This window comes from Astyanax mexicanus, chromosome 16 (assembly GCF_023375975.1).
Source record: "Astyanax mexicanus isolate ESR-SI-001 chromosome 16, AstMex3_surface, whole genome shotgun sequence".
In the NCBI taxonomy this organism is placed as follows: domain Eukaryota; kingdom Metazoa; phylum Chordata; class Actinopteri; order Characiformes; family Acestrorhamphidae; genus Astyanax; species Astyanax mexicanus.
The window spans coordinates 30,241,563-30,260,062 of NC_064423.1; the positions used below are offsets into that span (position 1 = coordinate 30,241,563).

Consider the following 18,500-nt stretch of genomic DNA (forward strand, 5'->3'; position numbering starts at 1 on the left):
CCCTAACATTCCCTATACCCCTCTAACCTAACAAGAATTAGTATGCAACCCTAAGCAGTAGAGCCAAGGGGTGAAATGGGGTTGGGCCTTGGTGTAAAGGTAAGATATTTAAAAAACTTAAACTTAAAAAAAAACATCTATTTTCGAAGGGCTTAAGAGACTAGGGACCAAATAAAACCGCCAGCCATATGATAAAATATCATAAACATAACCTCTTAAATGATTTTACATATTCTCAGCACACATTCTCATTCAGTAATACAAATAATAGGGTCATAATAAGTATAAAAAAAATAATTTAGCAAAAATGAGTATTAACAGTTGCATATTGCATAACACAATTTAGTTCATCACTTTTAGTGTGCTAAAGAGAAGAAAAAAATGACTTAACATAGTGAATTAGTAAATCGTAGAACCGCAGTTTCGATTCCTTGGTCTGAAGAATCGGTTCAGTAAACTGAATCGTTGCCATCACTTGTCTGCTTCTGCACGTTCTGCACGTTTTTTCCCCCTGCTAGTGCAATGCGTGGCATATCACTGCATCATTCTTCATTCAGTGATGGTTTAATATTCACTGCATAATAAAAAACACACATTAAATAGTTAAAATATTTTCAACCATACTCCAAACAGCATAGAAAAATATGCTATAGAAAAATGCAGAGCTGATCTGGATGTACACGCAATAAACCACTATAAATAAATGAAATGCCTAAACGTAATATTTAATTTGTTATTAACTTTATATAAAGCTGCTGTACAGGCCAGGTGTTATTATTTATTTCCGTTTTGCAAAGGCATGGGTTAATAATACACCAGACGAGAATGTAAAAAATGTAATATGAAGTGTCTGAAGGGATTTTAAGTGGGGCAGGAGAGCCTCTATCTCTAATAACACATGTCAGGCTCTTCATGATGATAAGCCTTTCTGCAGGGCCTTCACACCAGTACAGGACAGTACAGAGTGATATTTGTGTTAATACTATTTTTATTTATTTATTGATTGATTTATTAATAGCAAATACATTTGTTGAAGAACATTTCATTTTACATTTTAATTTACTCAAAAGCTACACAGAACATGAATGAACCTCCTCTGTCCTGAGACAGAGTGTTTTAATGGGTAAAAATATTTTTGCATTGAAGCAGGCTCATTGCAGCCTTTAAAATGAAATAGTTAAAATATTTTAATTATAAAATATTATAATATTGCATGACCATTGTTAACTATTGTGTGTCCATTGTACTGGAATGAAGGGATTGCTGCAAGATTTTTACTACCCTACCAGTATATTATAAATACAAATAAAGTACTGCACTTTTTATCTGTTTATTAAAAGCAAAATTAAACCTGTCCTTATGTACGATTATATACATTATAATGTTTAAATATTTACACATACAATGTTTTAGTTACTTCTTTTCCATTTTTATTTCATTTTCATAACTTTTCTAATTAGTTTTAATAGCTTTGAAAATGAAATTGAAATGAAATCTTAAAAAAAAAGAAGTTGTTATATATCATGCTTAAGCTACTTTTTTACATTTTAATTTCAATTTCACATTTTTTTTCTTTTCCAAGCTATTAAAATGATACAATAAAAACTAAAATAAAAAAGTCCTTTACCAACCAAGAGGCAGAGATGTGAAGTAACAATTTAAAGCGAGGTGATGATATAAATGATATAAAGTGTGCTGGGTGAGTTAGATTACAAAGCCTAAAAAATGATTTGAACATAATAATGATAATATTTATAATGGAGCACAAACTCAGTACAATAGTGCTATCTAGCGCCTATGCTTGGAGGTGCATGTGCACGCATGCGCACTTTTGACTCCTGACTGTAGGCTAAAGGATGCGATGGCAGCTGTGCTAACGTGCTGCTGCTGCTGCTTGGACATTTTAGAGCAAATAAAGTGAAATAAACTATACAATTACAATGAAATTAACTCGGAAACTTGTCCTGGCGCGGGCCAAAGCTTCGGACCTGGAGAGTGTGAAAAAGCTGAACTGCTGGTATGTTTTAGCTGTGTGTGTTTAGCAGCTCGCTAACGCTTTAGCTAACAAACATGATGGGTGTCCTAGTAACGGTCTGAAGCCTGTTTACAGCACGATACGATACAGCCACAGCTAAGTAATAATATTAATACGATACGATACAGATTTATCACGATAATAAAAAGCTGAAAGTCGTTTTACCTGCTAATTTACCAAATAAAAATGGCAGTGAACCACAGGAAAGGTTAACTAGTTAAAACACTACATAAGAATTATTTGTCTTGTGCTTCTTCCTAAAATTATTAACATAATGTGTTATGGACCTAATTTCATTTCATTCACATTGCAGGTAAAATGTTTAGGCTTCACTTTATTAATCTTTCAAATAACTTATATACATGAACAATACAATCACAATATATTTGACTATGTTTGATCTAACATACACTATATTGCCAAAAGTATTCACTCCTCTATACATATAATTAAACTCAGGTTCCATTTTCACAATTAATTTTATTTGTAAGCCGTCCCCTTCAACCTTGTGTTTCTTACCTTGTGCAAATGCTGAATAAACGTTGATAAATAAACCTTTTTAACTCTCAGTCGCAGTCCAGGCAAAGCAATTTTTATTGTATTTTTTTATATTTGCAAATTCATCAATAAATGTTTTCAACTGCTTGATTTATGACAAAAAGTGGAAGAAAAAAAAAAACAAAATTGAGAAAAGACTGCATTACAGTGATGTTATACTCTATTCTTGCTGTTATTTAATTTTACATCTGAAATAGTTCATCTAAAGGGTATGGCCTTTGTATTCATTATTGTGTGTACTGTAAATCTTCAGATACACGAAAAAAGCTAAAAAAAATAAAAAAATACTGTAGCTTTAATGTTACTTACTTTATCTATATGTTACAGGGGCTGCAACCTGACAGATGTAAGTACTGTGTTCATGTGTTTGTTAGTGTATTATATAGTGTATCTTATTCAACATGTTTTAGTCTTTTTTTCCTAAAACAACATTTTATACATTCTTATACCTCTATATCTCATTGTGACTGTGTACATCCTCAGATCTCAATATTCTCAGAAATACCCAACATTGAGGTCTTAACATTAAGGTATGTTGGCTATACTTTACTTCAAACAATTTAAACCACTATGCTTATACTCCATCTATCCAATGTCATAATTTTGATCTATTTCTCCTTCTCAGTGCCAATAATATATCCTCCCTGGAACACATCTCCAACTGTCAGAATCTGACAGAGCTCTACTTGAGGCGGAATAACATCCAGAACCTCTCAGAGCTTAGCCACCTCCGAAACCTTTCCAGCCTCAAGGTTCTGTGGCTGGCAGAGAATCCATGTTGTGAAGATGACCCAGTTAACTACCGTCTGACAGTGCTGAAGAATCTGCCTGGCCTGCACAAACTGGACAACCAGGGTGGGTAAGACCCCAGTGTTTTAGTGTTTTGTTTTCTGCTTGTTGTCAAGTAATTGATTCAGTTTTTATTGAGACAAGTAGAATGTCAGCACACATATCATGGCCACTACATGCTTTCACTTGTTGTTATCTTACAAACTACTGTTCTTTTAACAAAACCATCTCATTTCTCAAGTTGTGACAGAGGAGGAACTTGCAATTGCTTTGGAAGAAGGTGAAGAAATGGTCACCCCTCCAGATCCCATTTCAGCCTGTTCCACCAATGGCCTTACAGAAGCAGACTCTGAGAATGACCCCCTTAATTACAGTATGGAGGAGACCAAGTAGGTTTGGATTGTTTTAAATATACTCACATAATTTAATAATCAAGTGCTTTAAGTCTCTGACACGTATATGTTAAATATACACATGACGATGTATATATAATGTGTGAAATTGATGTAGCCCAGTGTACTAAAATAATACACGTAAAGCCTAAGGGCATTTGTAGCATGTTAGTTGCTAATATCTAATGGAAAACTCCAGCAATGTGCCTTCTGCAGGCTTTAACCATCACATATTTAATTCAGGCTCTCTTAGGTACTGCATAGATTTTCTTATACGGTTTCTGACACATTTCAGCATACATTCATATCATTTAAATCTAGCTAAACACCATAATTGAATTAATTTAAAGCCTGGAATGTTTAAATATTTCAGTCCATGTCTTGGCTAGTAGTAGAAATAGTTTTTAAACAATATTTAAGTACAGAAATGTTTACCCAAATATGTCTCAGTGTCAGCATTGCACACTTTATTATGGTCTTGGTGCAGATCTGCTTACACTTTTTCTCTTTGATGCTCAGTTTTAGCAGGGCTGTGTTCCAAACCATATTCAGCCACACTACAGTTTAAAAAATAGTCATTAGTAGAATTGTATCGCCTTCCCCCTCTAATTTTGGGTTGAATGATGTTGGTATGAATGCAAAGCAAATCAGGAGTGAACTGTTACAATATATAAATTCTGTCTGTATTATAGGGGCTCTCTGTGTGATGCTTTGTGTTTGATTCCTCAGTAAAATCCGTGCCCAGCTGGGAATGAAGCCATTACCAAGAGATAAATTCCCATCATTTTCTTCCCCACGAGAACCAGGAGCTACCCCGAAGAAAAAGGTCAGTCCATATATAATGTGCTAAACGTTTTATATATATATGCTGTTATTATATTACTTCACAAACGATTTAGACATAGGTTTCTAGTTCCATACGTGACATGAATTTAATGCCATCATTTACAATACCATCTGCTGATTCATTTAACGGTCATTAATGATTGATGTGCCTTCATATGAGTCAGTAATGTTGGTGTAGTGTTGCAGGTTTTTAAGGATGATATCTCCTTCTACTTGTAGAGTCACACACTGGACGCTGTGCTGTTACTGCTGAAGGACCTGGACGTGGAGGAACTAAAAATTGTTCAGAGCGCAACAGAAACTAAACTTAGAGCACGGACTCGACAGAAGGAGAAGGAGAAAGAGAAGGAAAAGGAGAAGGAGAAATCTCTGATCACCCAGCACTGAATCTGCCCAAAGAACAGACCAACAAAAAGTGCATACAGATCCACCAGCAATCATGTAATGAGTCACATTTAATAACGAGGGCTAAAGTTTTTGAAATCCAGTTAAAGATGTTTACAGGCCCATAATCATCAAGTGTATCAGAGTAAGAACAGTGGTCTAAAGTTAAGCCCAATTACTTGGGCAATTACTTGCGACCCGAGCCCGTTTCAGGCTTCATGTAGAGGATGAAAGAAATAGCCATAGCCATAGCTCAAGATTATTATGAATTTGGTGTCTCATAAAACTTTATCTGTTTTGTTGAAAAAATTAAATGAGCATAACTCCATTATTTTGAGGTAATAAGGATGACTGGAACTAATAAGGATAAGGAATAAGTATGACTGGGCTTCCAAAGTTCAGTATTAAAATATTTGGAAAAATAGGGACATCCATGCCAGCGTTCAAATGTCCATGTCCTGCCGTAAATGTATATATTTGAGTTCAGTAAAGCACCCAAATAGGCATCTGTAAACTCTGCTTTGTACAGGCACACTCCTGTATATGGCCTTGACCCTATAACCACCAAGTGACTACAAGTTCATTACCAATAGGCTAATGCAGTGTTTCTCAATCCTGATCCTGGAGCCGCATGTCCTGCATATTTATTGCTTTCTCCTCTTCCAGCATACCTGATTCAACTAGTCAGCTTATTAACAAGCTTAACAGAGTTACAGGGGGTGTGTTAAAGCAGAAAAACCTTAAAAATGTGCAGAGTGTTGTCAAGACCAAGACTGAGAAACACTGAGCTTAAATGTAGAAGTGGCTTAATGGGTTTGTCTAATGTTGTCTGTGTTAATGTTGTTCCCCAACCATGGCTTATTATTTTTTGGATTTAATTATGGGGTTATTATAGTTTTTTTTTTTTTGTTGTTGTTTTTTTTAATTTAGCAAAATTGGTAATATGACAGTTATTTTTTATATTTGTAATTAACTTTATTTTGATGAATGGACATACAAAATTTCTCCAAAGTGTCTTGGATTAATATCTTTCTACACAGACTTCCATTGAATGTTAACAGTTTGTGCAACAGTGACAATAAGCATGTATGTATTTAAGCCTGCCTTCTGTTTGACCAGGTACTGTTTTGCATTAGAATCACATTTCACTATGCTAAATCACAGAATTTGTAATTGCTTTGCTTTGAGAAAATGTTTCATTCAAGTGTATTTGCTACTTGACTCTTTAATATCTGTATTTGTACATGTAAATAAATTGCAATGCACCTTATTTATTAAACTACTGTACATGATGGTACATCATATGAACACAAACATTATTCACTATGAGTCCACAATAGAAGTGCTGTGTGATCACACACAATATCCAGTACCTGGAACTTACCACACAACAGAAACAGCCTGAATGCTTAGTCCACATATATACCTGGTTACTGACAGAATTGGACAGGATGAAGCTGCAGAGCTGTCTGGTAGTAATCTATGCCAAATTACTACTGTTTATCCAGCATATTCAGAACAGGTACAGTCAATTTTGATAAAGCCAACAAAACAGAACTCTGTATGTTGTCTTCTGACTCTGATATCTCCTGTTTACTCTACATCCTCTTTCTCTAGGAAGTCTGTGAGAGTTCCTGCATCCACAGGGATCAGAAGGTACTCCACTCCATCAGCACCCTGCAGAAAGAAATGTCATTAATACATCAGCACTTAAATAATGATGACACTAAAACATAATATAAGAATTGTGTGTGGCACACTTAGCTGCCAGTTTATTATTAGGTATCCCCCTTGCTTATGTAAACACTTATTGGCCAACTATAATATTGGTATATTTTGTATCAGTTAGTCTAAAATCACAGCTTCAGTGGTACTTGAAAGGTTGTGAACCTCTTAGAATTGTTCTGATTTCCTGAAAATTTTATCCAAAAAAGGACAAAAGGTAGATAAGGGCACGATTAATACATTGTACAAGAAAACAGACTACCTATATTATCCAACTGTATAGCTGGAAGGTGCATCTAAAAGGACTGGTGTCATAAGGTGTTAATATATTGTCAGTCAAACAATTATATTTTAATGTGCAGCTGTTTGTTTTTTTACACTGGGTCAAAATGATTTCATGCCAAATGGACCAATAAAAAGAAGAAGAAAATATTTTCACACTGACTTCCATTTCTCAAGACAAGAAGTTGTTTTCTATCTCCTCTACAGATGAAAATATTTCATATTGATACATGGCAAATACAGATCCTTTAGAAACTGTGATACTTAAATAAAATTAGCTGTTACTGCAATCTTTTAGTCAGCAAATTTTGATTCACCTTCTTGGTACGGATGAGCTTGTGGTCTCTGAACTCCGTGAGCTGCGTTCTCAGTGTGATGTCACTGTTCACCAGGAAGGCCTCACGACAGCGCTGGTAAAAGTCTTGGAAAGACAGACCTGAACACAAAATCACAAGGGAGATGTTTGAACAGCAAACAAATCCATAATACATTGGAGATAACAGAACTGTTTAGTCCAAAACATGAGCTTAAAATTTCCAGCACACATGAGCACATGAAGGGGATGATGACTGACGGAGGTTTGCAGATGTTTGCTGTTTTACCTGTATATGAAGGGTTGTCTTTATTCTCCAGCTGAAACTCAGCCAGCAGCCTGAAGATCCCTCTGTGGACACAAGACACAAGATCACTAACAGAATCTGGGGCAAGAACATTTCAAGACAAACAAAGATAGAGACTTATTTAAAGCAACATTATGCAAGAACTGTTAAGAGTTAGATAGTTCTGTTGATAAGTCTGGTGCAGTAGCAGCTTTATGGCCCTGACGTAATGACAGAAGTTACTGAATTTTTTTAATTTGACTGATCACTGATTAGTTAATTTATATAAAGTTTGTCCAAAATAGAACTTTAAGGTATCAGTATACAGTATATCAGTATACATTGTCAGTATACTCAATTTTGACTTAAGGCTTCATTATGTTTTCTATTTTTTAGTGAGGAAACTTTAAAACATCTGACACAAAAAAAGACAGTCACATTAATCATCTATGTTCCGCTGCCACCATCTACTGGCTAAGGTTAAACTTGTCAGGTTACAGGTATATTGTTGACCATGTATTGTTAATGTTACAAATTTATCAGATAACCATTACACTGGGTTTGAGTGAGAGGAAAGAGGAATGTGTTACATTTTTAATATAATTTAAAATATGTAATTAGAGAGATTGTGTAATTAAACAATACATCACTGCATGTTGACCAAGTATCATTTCACAAAGACTTGGACTTTTGGACAGCTTTTGTTACATTATTGCATATTATGATCAATCTGTCAATCTATTTATACATTTCTATCAAAGTTAGGGTGGGGCAAGAGCTGACCCAGAATCACAGGACTCCAGACTAAAATACCCACTGGGCAGAACACCAAAAACATACCTATTTCACTCATACCTAAAGATCTACTCAGCACAGGCAGGTAGGTGTGCATGGTGCTCCACCTTACCCGTCACAGGCATACAGTATGTGTTTGTGTGTGTGTGTTAGTTACTGTACCTGGCATTTGGTGTGAGACTGCGCAGGACGTGTGTGAGCGAACTGAGGGCCAGTGCGCCCGTTTGCTGCACCAGAAGAGAGTTCTCGTATGACGTCTCCTCCGTGTACGGCAGGAACGAAGTCGTCTCATACCAGAGCCAGTTAAACAAGCTCATCTTTGAGTGGTCCCAAACTAAAGATAAAAAGCAAACAAGTAAATAACACCAATAAATGATCAATGGCAAGCTTGAACAAATGTGAAGAACAATAAGAAGCAGGATTATATTCTCAGACACAATAAACACACTCAAAATAAACTCCAAATAGTAATAGTAATAAGTGTGAAAACATACCAAGAGGGGCATTGATGTGATCTATGGAGGCAAGCAGGTGCATGTTGGGAATTGAAGCCAGCTGCCCCAGAGCCTGCTGGTTCTTCTCACCACGCAGCATGGGGCCATCAAGATTGTGGATGATCACATAGTAGTGGCTGTCTGGGTCTAATGAGAAGACAAGAAATTGCTAATATAACCTTAAGCCAGGAATTTATAAGTCTGCAAGATCAACGTATTAAACCAGCTAATGTAGGAAAAAACGTTAGAAACACTGTTAGAAACACTGTTTAAACACACTGGATGTAAAACATTCAAGTTAGTGATATGCAGCCATTTAAGCTGTACCATTTTTAAGCGTTTTCACAACAAAGTCTATTTGGTCCATCGGGGTACGAAAGCTCCCATCATGCTCCAGCATCTCCCCAGTGATGGCATTCAAAATCTGTCAAAGAGGAACATGGACATGAAGCAGGAAGTATTATAATCTGTAATAAACCCATGTTTGACCCACATGCATTAGGATCCAAGTCAATGCTGAACAAAAGATGTGGCTTTTCCTAATAAGGAAAAGGTAATCGATGCATTTTCTGCTATTTATTTATAGATGAAAAGGTTGAATAACTTGGGCCTCCACCTCTACTTAGATTCTCATGTACATAACTGAATATACACAGTCTAGCCAAAATGTTCACCAACTGGAACTAGGTAAGAAAATAGGTAAGAACCTCACATTGGATAATTACTGCATGGGGGATTATCTTTAAACTGGCAACAAGTTAAATAACCCTGACCCTGATGAAGTGAGTAGCTTCTCATTTGCTAAACAACCATGTGGAAAAAAATGCGGAGAAGATGTTAATCTGTTTCAAATTATTGGCATGCATCAATCAGAGAAAACATCTACGGAATGTGATGGAAAAAAAAATAATATTAAATGATTGTGATCAGCGGTCAGGTTTGGTGAAATCAAATCATAGAAAAACAACACTAAAATCAGGGATATATTTAATAGTGAAAGTAAGAGTATTTACACATGCACACAATGCAATGCAATGGGAATAAATAGCTGTGTAGCCCTAAGAAAAATGTTTATTAGTAAGGCTAACTCACAAAAAAGGTTCAATTTGCTTGGGGGGGTAACAAAGATTGGACTCTGGGGCAATGTAAGAAGGTCATGTGAGGTTTTAATCAACATAGTGCTGTAAAATCACAACTATATGTGTAAATGTTTTCTAATATTAATGTTTAACTGTACATAAACAAACACTTACTGCCAAAATAAGGCCTTTTACTCCTACCTATTTCTGGTACTACAGGTGGCTTAAGCTTTTTTTCCCGCCAATACTTTGCAGTATATAAAATAAAGAAAAAGAAAAACAGAGAAAATACAAACCGATTTGAGGGTTATGCTTGGAAAAAAGCCATTGACCACCAGATGGACGGAGTCTGACAACATGGTAGTGCGGAACTTCTCTAGTAAAAACTTCTTGGAGCCCAGGCCATAAAGTAGTATGTTAAACCCCATCCTAAAGAAATGCACAAAAATATTGTTAAATTACAATTTTCTAAAATGTTCATGATCTTTCAACCACTAATATCCACAGCTACACACTCACTGTAACTGCAGCATCCACTTGCTGAAATTCTTCTCGTGTTTTCTGTTGAGCTGACTGATCTCATCCACATAACAGGAGGGCTTTCCATCCAACAATCTGAGCAGAGTTTCCTGCAACACACCATGAAAAACATCTGTAATGATTCATTTATTATTCTGCCTAAACCCTAAAGACAGCTTCAAACAGGGTTTTATTTTATAGAGTAGACATTTGTGGTTATCTGGATGATGTTAGACCAATGTTTCAAATATTAAATTCAAATGAACATTAGAAAAGCTTCATCTGGAGCTTGAGTTTAGGTTCACTTCATGATTTCACTTATCTAACTGACTGACTATTAAACAAAGACCCCTAGCTGTAATAAATACAGACACAGGGCGAGGACTGACCCGATCTAGTTTAGGAGTCTGCAGCTTCTGAAGAGTCCGGTCTGATGTCAGAACCTTGGAGCTACTGTGGGCTTCAAAATATTCCTCCACCAGGTTGGGCTGAAAAGAGGGAGATTGGCATACGTAAAAGGCTCATCCATATTCATACATACCTTATCAGTATTGCTGAAACATATCCTACAAGGAAACTAGACTTAACACTCAAATGTGATGACTTAGAACAGCTAAAATGTGACATTATAAACTAGTTACAGCTAAACTAGTTATATATTCCTTTAAAAAATGTAATCCCACCTCTGGTGCTTTCTTGCTCTTCTTCGCAGGGGTCTTGTAAAGAGCAGCAGCAGCTCCAGATGACTTGCTGGGGGTTTTGGGCTGAGCTTCAGCTTTTTCCCCCTTTTCTTCCTCTTCATCCTCTTCATCCTCCGAGTTCGAGGGGGAGAAATCACTGTCACTGTCTGACTTTAGGTTGGGAGCTGAATAATCATAAATAAAATATATATAAACCAAAAACATCAACAACAACAAATATTATTTATAAAAATATTAAAAGAAAAAAGAAATTTGACTAATAGTAATTTGAACTTTAATAACAAACCTGATATTCTCTTTCTCAGTCTGTGAGGAGTCGTGGAGACAAACTGTACTTTCTTTCCCTAGAGAGGAAAAATAAAAATAAAAAGAGTGAAATTAAATTCTTTAGAATAAAAGTGATCTATCCAGTGCTATTGAGACGAGCTGGGGATGAGGTGAGATGAACAGCCGTTCAACATCCTGACCTCACTTCTCACACTCTTTTTTACTCAATACAACCAATCAAATGCTTAAACAATGTTTTAAAATCTTGTAAAAAGCTTAAAAGTTTAAACTGTTTATTACTCTTGATTTCAGAAGAAACTCACAAACACAGTCATTCTCATATATGAAGGTTCCAATTTACCTTTTGAGGAGTTTTGTTTTGACTGGCAACTTCTGTAGTGGGAAGAATAAACAGTAGGATTATTATACATTATAAGCCTATGATGGATGGATTGTTTGAATGAATGTATAGACATGTACCACACTTTCTTATTCAATGTATTTCATTATTTATTTATTTTGTACATTGTTGATTAATATTAAAGACATGAAAACACATATGGGATTACGTAATAAAAAAAAAATTTAAAAAAAGAAAAAGTGTTTGTCCTCCACAATCCCCTGACCTGTTCAACTGAGATGGTGATTTAAGGTGATTTGGAATGAGCTGAGCTTCACAGTGTGAAGAAAAAAAAGCTTAAAATACCAAGATTAAAAAAAGATTAAAATATCAAGAGTGTGCAGATCTGTCCAAAAGCTAAATGTGCTACTTTAAAGAATTTTCATTATTAAACATATTCTGCTTTTTGTTTTCAGTATAATTCTGAATGTGACCTTAGCTTTCATATTGTCTTTAATATTACCTTTACAATGTAAAAACAAAAAGCATATAAAAACACTAAATGAGAAGAGCTCTGTCCAAACGTCTGACTGGTACTGTAAACAGATAGATAAATAATGATATGATTACTAACTCTGGCTTGCCCGGGTTGGGCTGGCTGCCTCCTCTGGACTCCCAGGGGTACGAAATGTGACACTTTTGCCAGGAGTGCGTGCCCACTCTGAAGCTAAATTGAGAGAGATAAAAAGAGAAATGTATAGCGAGGTATAGTGTACAACATTTACAAGCATCTTAAAATCATCAGACTAATAATTTAACTCTAGCTTAATTTACTTTAAAATATGTAAAAAAAAAATAAATAAAAAAAATCTGACACAAAATCAAAATCTTTTATTAACTCACCCATCTGAGCCATTTTATTGGAGCGTTTGATGGTCTGGAAGGTGAACACTGAGGCTCCTGCTGTGGCCGACCCATTCTCATCTCCAGCTGTGTAACAGGATACACAAACAAAACAGCAACAATGTTTAAACACAGTATGGAAACATCACCGATATTACAGCCAAAAAATGACTTTTTCAATCAGTTTAAAGTTCTTTAATAATATTGAGAATTGTTCAGTGTTCTCTTGGCAATTTTTGTTTGTGTGACAAAAAATTCTACCTTCTGCTCCATAACCAAGCGACTCCACATAGTTTTGCTTGTTAAAAACTCCCTCCTCTTCTTCCTCTTCCTCCCCTTCTGCAGAGTCTGTCGTTTTCTTTCTGAGACTCTTCAGGCTCACTAGAGTTTGTGCAGAACTTCTGAGTGCTCTAGACCCTAAAATACAATTAGAATAGAGAGAGTAAAAACCTGAACCAAAACGTTTCAAGCCATATACACAACAGGACCAGATACTTGAATCTCCAGAAATGTAGTGCATCATTATCAATCCATTTACATTTTTCTAATAGAGTTGCTTATTTATTCTCAAGAACAATTGGACAACTGGTCACGATCATTACCACCCAATGCACTGTGCTGTCCACTGTGGGCAGTAATGCCTTTTATGATGTATACCCAGTACACACGACAATGTCCATTAAGAAATAGAATGGGATTTAACACCCAGAAAACAGAGATGTGTGTCAATCTCAGCACCTTCATGTTTCTCGACAATGTGGTCTAGCACATCTTCATCTCCTACGAATTGGACTTCCAAAACTCCAGGACCTGCAGTGCGTTTCTGTGGACTCATTTTGGACCTGAGAGAGAGAGAGAGAAAAAAAGTCAAAATGTTTTTTGGTGGATGAGATACACAAGAAATTATTATTTTTTAAACCAATAACAAGCTCAAAGTCAACTGACAAGCAAAAACAAGTAGGTAGATGCATGGAAATGCATGAATTCCAGTTGTTGCTGAAAATCTCTCTTTAATATTCATTCATTCATTTACACAGAATTTATTTTGCAATCTGTTTACCTATTCTACCTATTCGTTCGTGCTCTTCAGTCGACTTATGACTTAATTTCAAGAACTAGCTAAAAGGTACTGTGTGCATAAACACTGTCTTTTTATATAAACTACCTGTGCACTTTCAAAATTCTCAGAGCCTTGTTTTAAATGTCAGGACACTTGGAATTCTACCAATGATATGTGTGGGCTACTTTGAGCTTTTAAATGGAGTAAAAATAGTTTTTTCTTTCCATTAGCAATTCTATGCCCTTATCGCTACCATTGTGAGACTGTTGGGAGCACTGGATAAAAGCCCTGTATTTTGGAATGCTGGGGGAGATTGGAGGTCGGCACTTTGACAAAAGTGTGAACTTGTCATCATGTTTCACTACAACACAAACCATTTTACACTGGAGTTCCCTTTAAATAAATAACCTGAATAAATGAAAAGAGTGTGAGTTTTAGTTCTGTTTCAGTAAAAGTACAAAAAAACTGACTCATCAAGTAAAAAGTACTTTGAGCAATATTATTTTCAGGAACAGGTTCAGCTAAAAGTTTTAATTGTCCAGTACTTAAGAACATTCACAATAAATAACTTTTATAAGTTTTGTACAAGTAGCAATATAAGTTTTATAAGTTTTATTCACATTCAAATAACACTTTACCAAGAGTACATTAAATTTGACTCAAGTCCATCAGGTCTGTGCAGCTCTAAACCTAAATCTCCACTCTCTTCTGCAGGAGTTTAGTGGAGCAGAAACAGAACTGCTGCTACAGAACCGGCTGCACTGCGGCCAAACTCACCCCGAAAACAGCAGAACTTCCTCCAGAAGCAGCGGGTTTAAGACCCCTCCGCGCGCTGTTTCTCCGCTGAGAACAGTCTGTATTAATATTCCCTCAGAAAAAGCGCTTTACATTAAACTGCACCACATTTTACAGCCCCGCAGCCCCGCAGCGACTCCTTAACCCGCTCCGATTCCGCGCCACCACAAAAATATTCACACCACGTGGGCGGAAGTGCCGTGACGCCACAGCCTGCAGCCCAGGGCTGTGTCTCATTCAGTCCCATTCACCAGCTGTCCTCTATCCTGTGCACTACTACACTACTTAGTGCACTTTTACACTATGTAGTGCACTATTATACTATGTAGTGCACTATTAGACTATGAGGGGACTTTTATACTATGTATCCGAAATTGTGCTTTTAGCCTACCGAAAGCATATATATATATATATATATATTAGTAGAACTTTATCAATTATCAAGTACTATAATATATTAAAATGGCAAATCATTTCACAATAAAACTTAATTCTGGTATGCTTTTATATATCTTAAAATAATGACATAGTATCTCATAATAATGACGCAGTATCTCAAAATAATCTTGTAGCATATAATAATATCTCATTATTTTTGGGGTACATATTTTTGGGATACTTCACTATCTATGAAACTATGTAGTTCACTAGTATACTATGTAGTGCACTAATGCACTGTATGGTTCACTTTTACACTATGTAATGCACTAGTACACTAGGCAGTGCACTATTACTCTATGCAGTGCACTTTTATAATATGTAGTGCACTATTATACTATGCAGTGCACATTTATACTTTGTATCATCTTAAAATATTTGTCATTGTTTTGAGATACTATCTCATTATTTAGAGATATTATTGGGTTTATTTTTATGAAATACTATGTGGTTATTTTGAGATACTAAGTCACTATTTTAAGATAGTATGTCCTTATTTTGGGATACTTTCTTCTTTTTTGAGATACTAAGAAATTATGTAGATTCTCTCATTGTTTTGAGATGCTATCACTTTATTTTTTTAAGATCTATGAAATCATACCAGAATTAAATTTTATTGTGAAATTATTTGCTTTACTAATATATAAAAGTATTTGATAATTGATACAGTTCTACTGAAACAATATTTCACTTGCAAAAGCAAATTTCAAATATGTCTGGGTAAAATGTCCATGCTAACAGACCAACGACTCTAGTTGTCATATCAGTAAACAGTTTTTTCACAAGTACAGAAATTCAGTTTTCTGTATACAGAAAACACTTTAAATGCAGGATGAATCTCAGAAAGATGGGATAGGATTGGAAGTATCAATGTTCAGCAGCCCATCCATCTCTACCACACTGCAAGGACAATTTTCTAAGCAGCCACTGTGCTCAATTTTTGAATCTGTAACAGGATAGGGGTCTGTAAGTTTGGCCTACACTGTGGAAATTATAGGAATCTAACTGTCTGGCTGCTCCATGGCTTATCAATACAGAGCAGAGCCGAGATTTGCCACTCAGGCCTGTGCCGCACTCCTCCTCAGTCCTCCGTAAAATGTCATGCGATAATGGCCTGAACATTTTCAATCAGACCAACACATGGAGCTTTGTCTGCAAATGTCACTGACCAGAACCGAAAGATCAAATTCAGCCGTTCCAGAATGAAAGCACTTTAAAAAGCAAAGCGGCGAGAAAAGGAAACTTTATCACAGCCTTGACTGCTTGAAAGGAAGTAGTGTTGCTGTCTGAGACTGTGCATTTATATGGTGACTAAAGGAGCTGGTATAGAATACTCTCTTCAAAGCTTTAGATATTGTGCAGACCGTGGCTAGAAACTGAGTAAATGCAGCCTGGAGAGCACAGGCAGTAGGGGCAGCGGGGCACAGTGCTTCCTATCCCATTGTGCACTGCTGGCTCAAACTATGAGTTAGACTTGTGGGTATAACTGTAATTACTGTTCAGAATGTGAAAAGAGTGTTTAGTTGTTGACTGTTACACCCTATTGTAATGTTTACACCAAGCTCTGGTAATTTTAGGAAAGGTTTTTCTAACCTACTCTGATTGCTGTTTGCAAGCAGTAAGTTGTTAATAAAGAGCTTCCTTAAGGCCAAGTAATGCTGCCTGTTTGGATTCCTTCTCATGTACGCCACAAAATCTTCATAAATAATTTTTTTTAAAGTAACAATTGGAAAAAGGGTTGCACCAAAAAGACTGCAAGTCAGATTGCAATTACAAATTGCAAATACAATTCAGTGGGAAGATATGGGTAATATATCTTGGCTTGGAATTGTAGAGGTTCCTAATGGTGTCCAATCCATTCCATGCAGCTCAAATATTCACACCAATCCAACAGATTTTGCGGTAGATAGAACCACAGATAGAAGACAGATAGAACTTTGTGTTAGAATGATTTACTGAGACCCAAATAGATAGAAGTGCTAATCAATTTTATAATACTACTGCCTTTACCACTGATGATGAGAGTTGATGTCAAAGAATAGATGGAATTCAGAGATTCTGACATCCTGCTTTAAATAGAACAGTTTTTACTAAGAGATTAACAAAAAACAGTCATGTAAATAAGATTGATCAAATTTCATTCATGTTTAGCAAGCTTGTCCAAAAGCAGGCACTGTTAGTACTTTTGGTGCTTTGTATTAATGACACTGTGTGTCCTTGTTATTGTGGATTTAGGTTAAAATAACATTGTATAAATTGACTGTGTTAAGGAATTAATATTTCTTACATAATATTTTCAAATTATCCAAATCTTAAGGCTTTCAGATAGTCTAAAATTGCAGGAGCTGGAACCAAAATACATTTTCTCATCAGTTCTACTTAAGCCTTCAGTTTAGTTTTCCTTTGTTGTGCTTAATTTCTTTATTTTCTGTTTGTTCAGCTCCTGGCCTGCTTTGCTGTTGCTTTTGGTTTGATCCTAAACCAAAAAAAGATCTCTTAAAATGGATTTTTTGGCTGATAAATGCTGGATTTGGCATCTGTCTATATATCTATTGGGAATGCAACACCTTCCTTTCAAGCCATAACGTTCTGGGAAAGGATCATTGAATAAGAAACACCATTGTGGGCTCTCTGAATGTGGGCTTTGTTTTTATGCCACCAACGGCTGTAACTCTCCAGCGAGAATTGAACCTATGACCCTCTGCTCATAGGTCCAGCCGCAGCCCATACTGTTTGCTCCAGGCACTCCTTATGAACAGTAAGGAATCATCTGTTTTTCGAGAGGGTCCAGTTACGCACCGGCTGAGAGCAGATGGCTCTTTCAGACTCTGTCTGGAGCGTTTCCAGATACATGCCGCCACCAGCAGAGCGCAGAGCACCCCATGAGCTCATTTCAACACTGTGCTGCACTGAGCTGCATTTGAAACAGCTACAAACTCATCGCCAGTCAAATCAAAGACTCATGGAGATAAAACATGAGGATACTAATACAGCAGAATTAATTAAGGTCAAAATGCCTTAATGACTATATTTCTTAGCAATGGCATAGAAAAATCACCTCAGGTTCTCTAAGTGAGATTACACACTGGTCAGTGTGCTCATGGCAAGGAGACATTTATTAAGTTTGAGGGGGGCATGATGGTAGTGCCAGATGGATGGAAAATCCCATTTCCCAAAGCTGCATGGGCATTTATCATTCCTCTAGCCTCGGTGTCCTGTGAGCACTGGTGAATCATAGAGGAAATTACCACCCACAGTGGACAGGGCAGTGAGAGGCAATGATCGTAACTGGTGATGTCTGGTTAGAATTGTCCTTCACTTAAATAGAAGACTCAGAAATTTCATACACATTCAATGAGGAAAGTCCCACACACTTATCCCACAGGTCACTGCCATGTTTTTAGCTTTATGGGACATGACAAAAGTCATGGCACACAACACTAGATAAAATGATGTGGCATTTCAGTGTATATTCTTTAAACCTAAATAAGGTTCTTAA

The 18,500-nt window shown here is 36.2% G+C and overlaps 2 protein-coding genes across 2 annotated transcripts; one reads left to right on the top strand and one right to left on the bottom strand.

Annotated features, from left to right (window-relative positions):
• The first annotated feature begins 1,818 nt into the window (after positions 1–1,818).
• cfap410 (cilia and flagella associated protein 410) lies at positions 1,819–6,274 on the top strand. Its single transcript, XM_007246111.4, has 7 exons — positions 1,819–2,017; positions 2,921–2,939; positions 3,077–3,123; positions 3,219–3,448; positions 3,624–3,771; positions 4,504–4,600; positions 4,840–6,274. The coding sequence occupies exons 1-7, from the start codon at positions 1,941–1,943 to the stop codon at positions 5,005–5,007; spliced, it is 786 nt and encodes a 261-aa protein (XP_007246173.1). The 5' UTR covers positions 1,819–1,940; the 3' UTR covers positions 5,008–6,274.
• Positions 6,256–14,744, bottom strand: orc2 (origin recognition complex, subunit 2). The gene is made up of 17 exons (XM_049465954.1): positions 14,546–14,744; positions 13,447–13,550; positions 12,970–13,125; positions 12,709–12,795; positions 12,440–12,532; positions 11,827–11,858; positions 11,485–11,542; positions 11,181–11,362; positions 10,887–10,985; positions 10,498–10,607; positions 10,275–10,407; positions 9,227–9,323; positions 8,900–9,046; positions 8,568–8,739; positions 7,614–7,675; positions 7,329–7,447; positions 6,256–6,681 (listed from the first exon to the last, which is right to left on the bottom strand). Exons 2-17 carry the CDS (start codon positions 13,541–13,543, stop codon positions 6,598–6,600), a joined length of 1,728 nt encoding a protein of 575 aa, XP_049321911.1. The 5' UTR covers positions 13,544–13,550; positions 14,546–14,744; the 3' UTR covers positions 6,256–6,597.
• Positions 14,745–18,500: the final 3,756 nt, after the last annotated feature.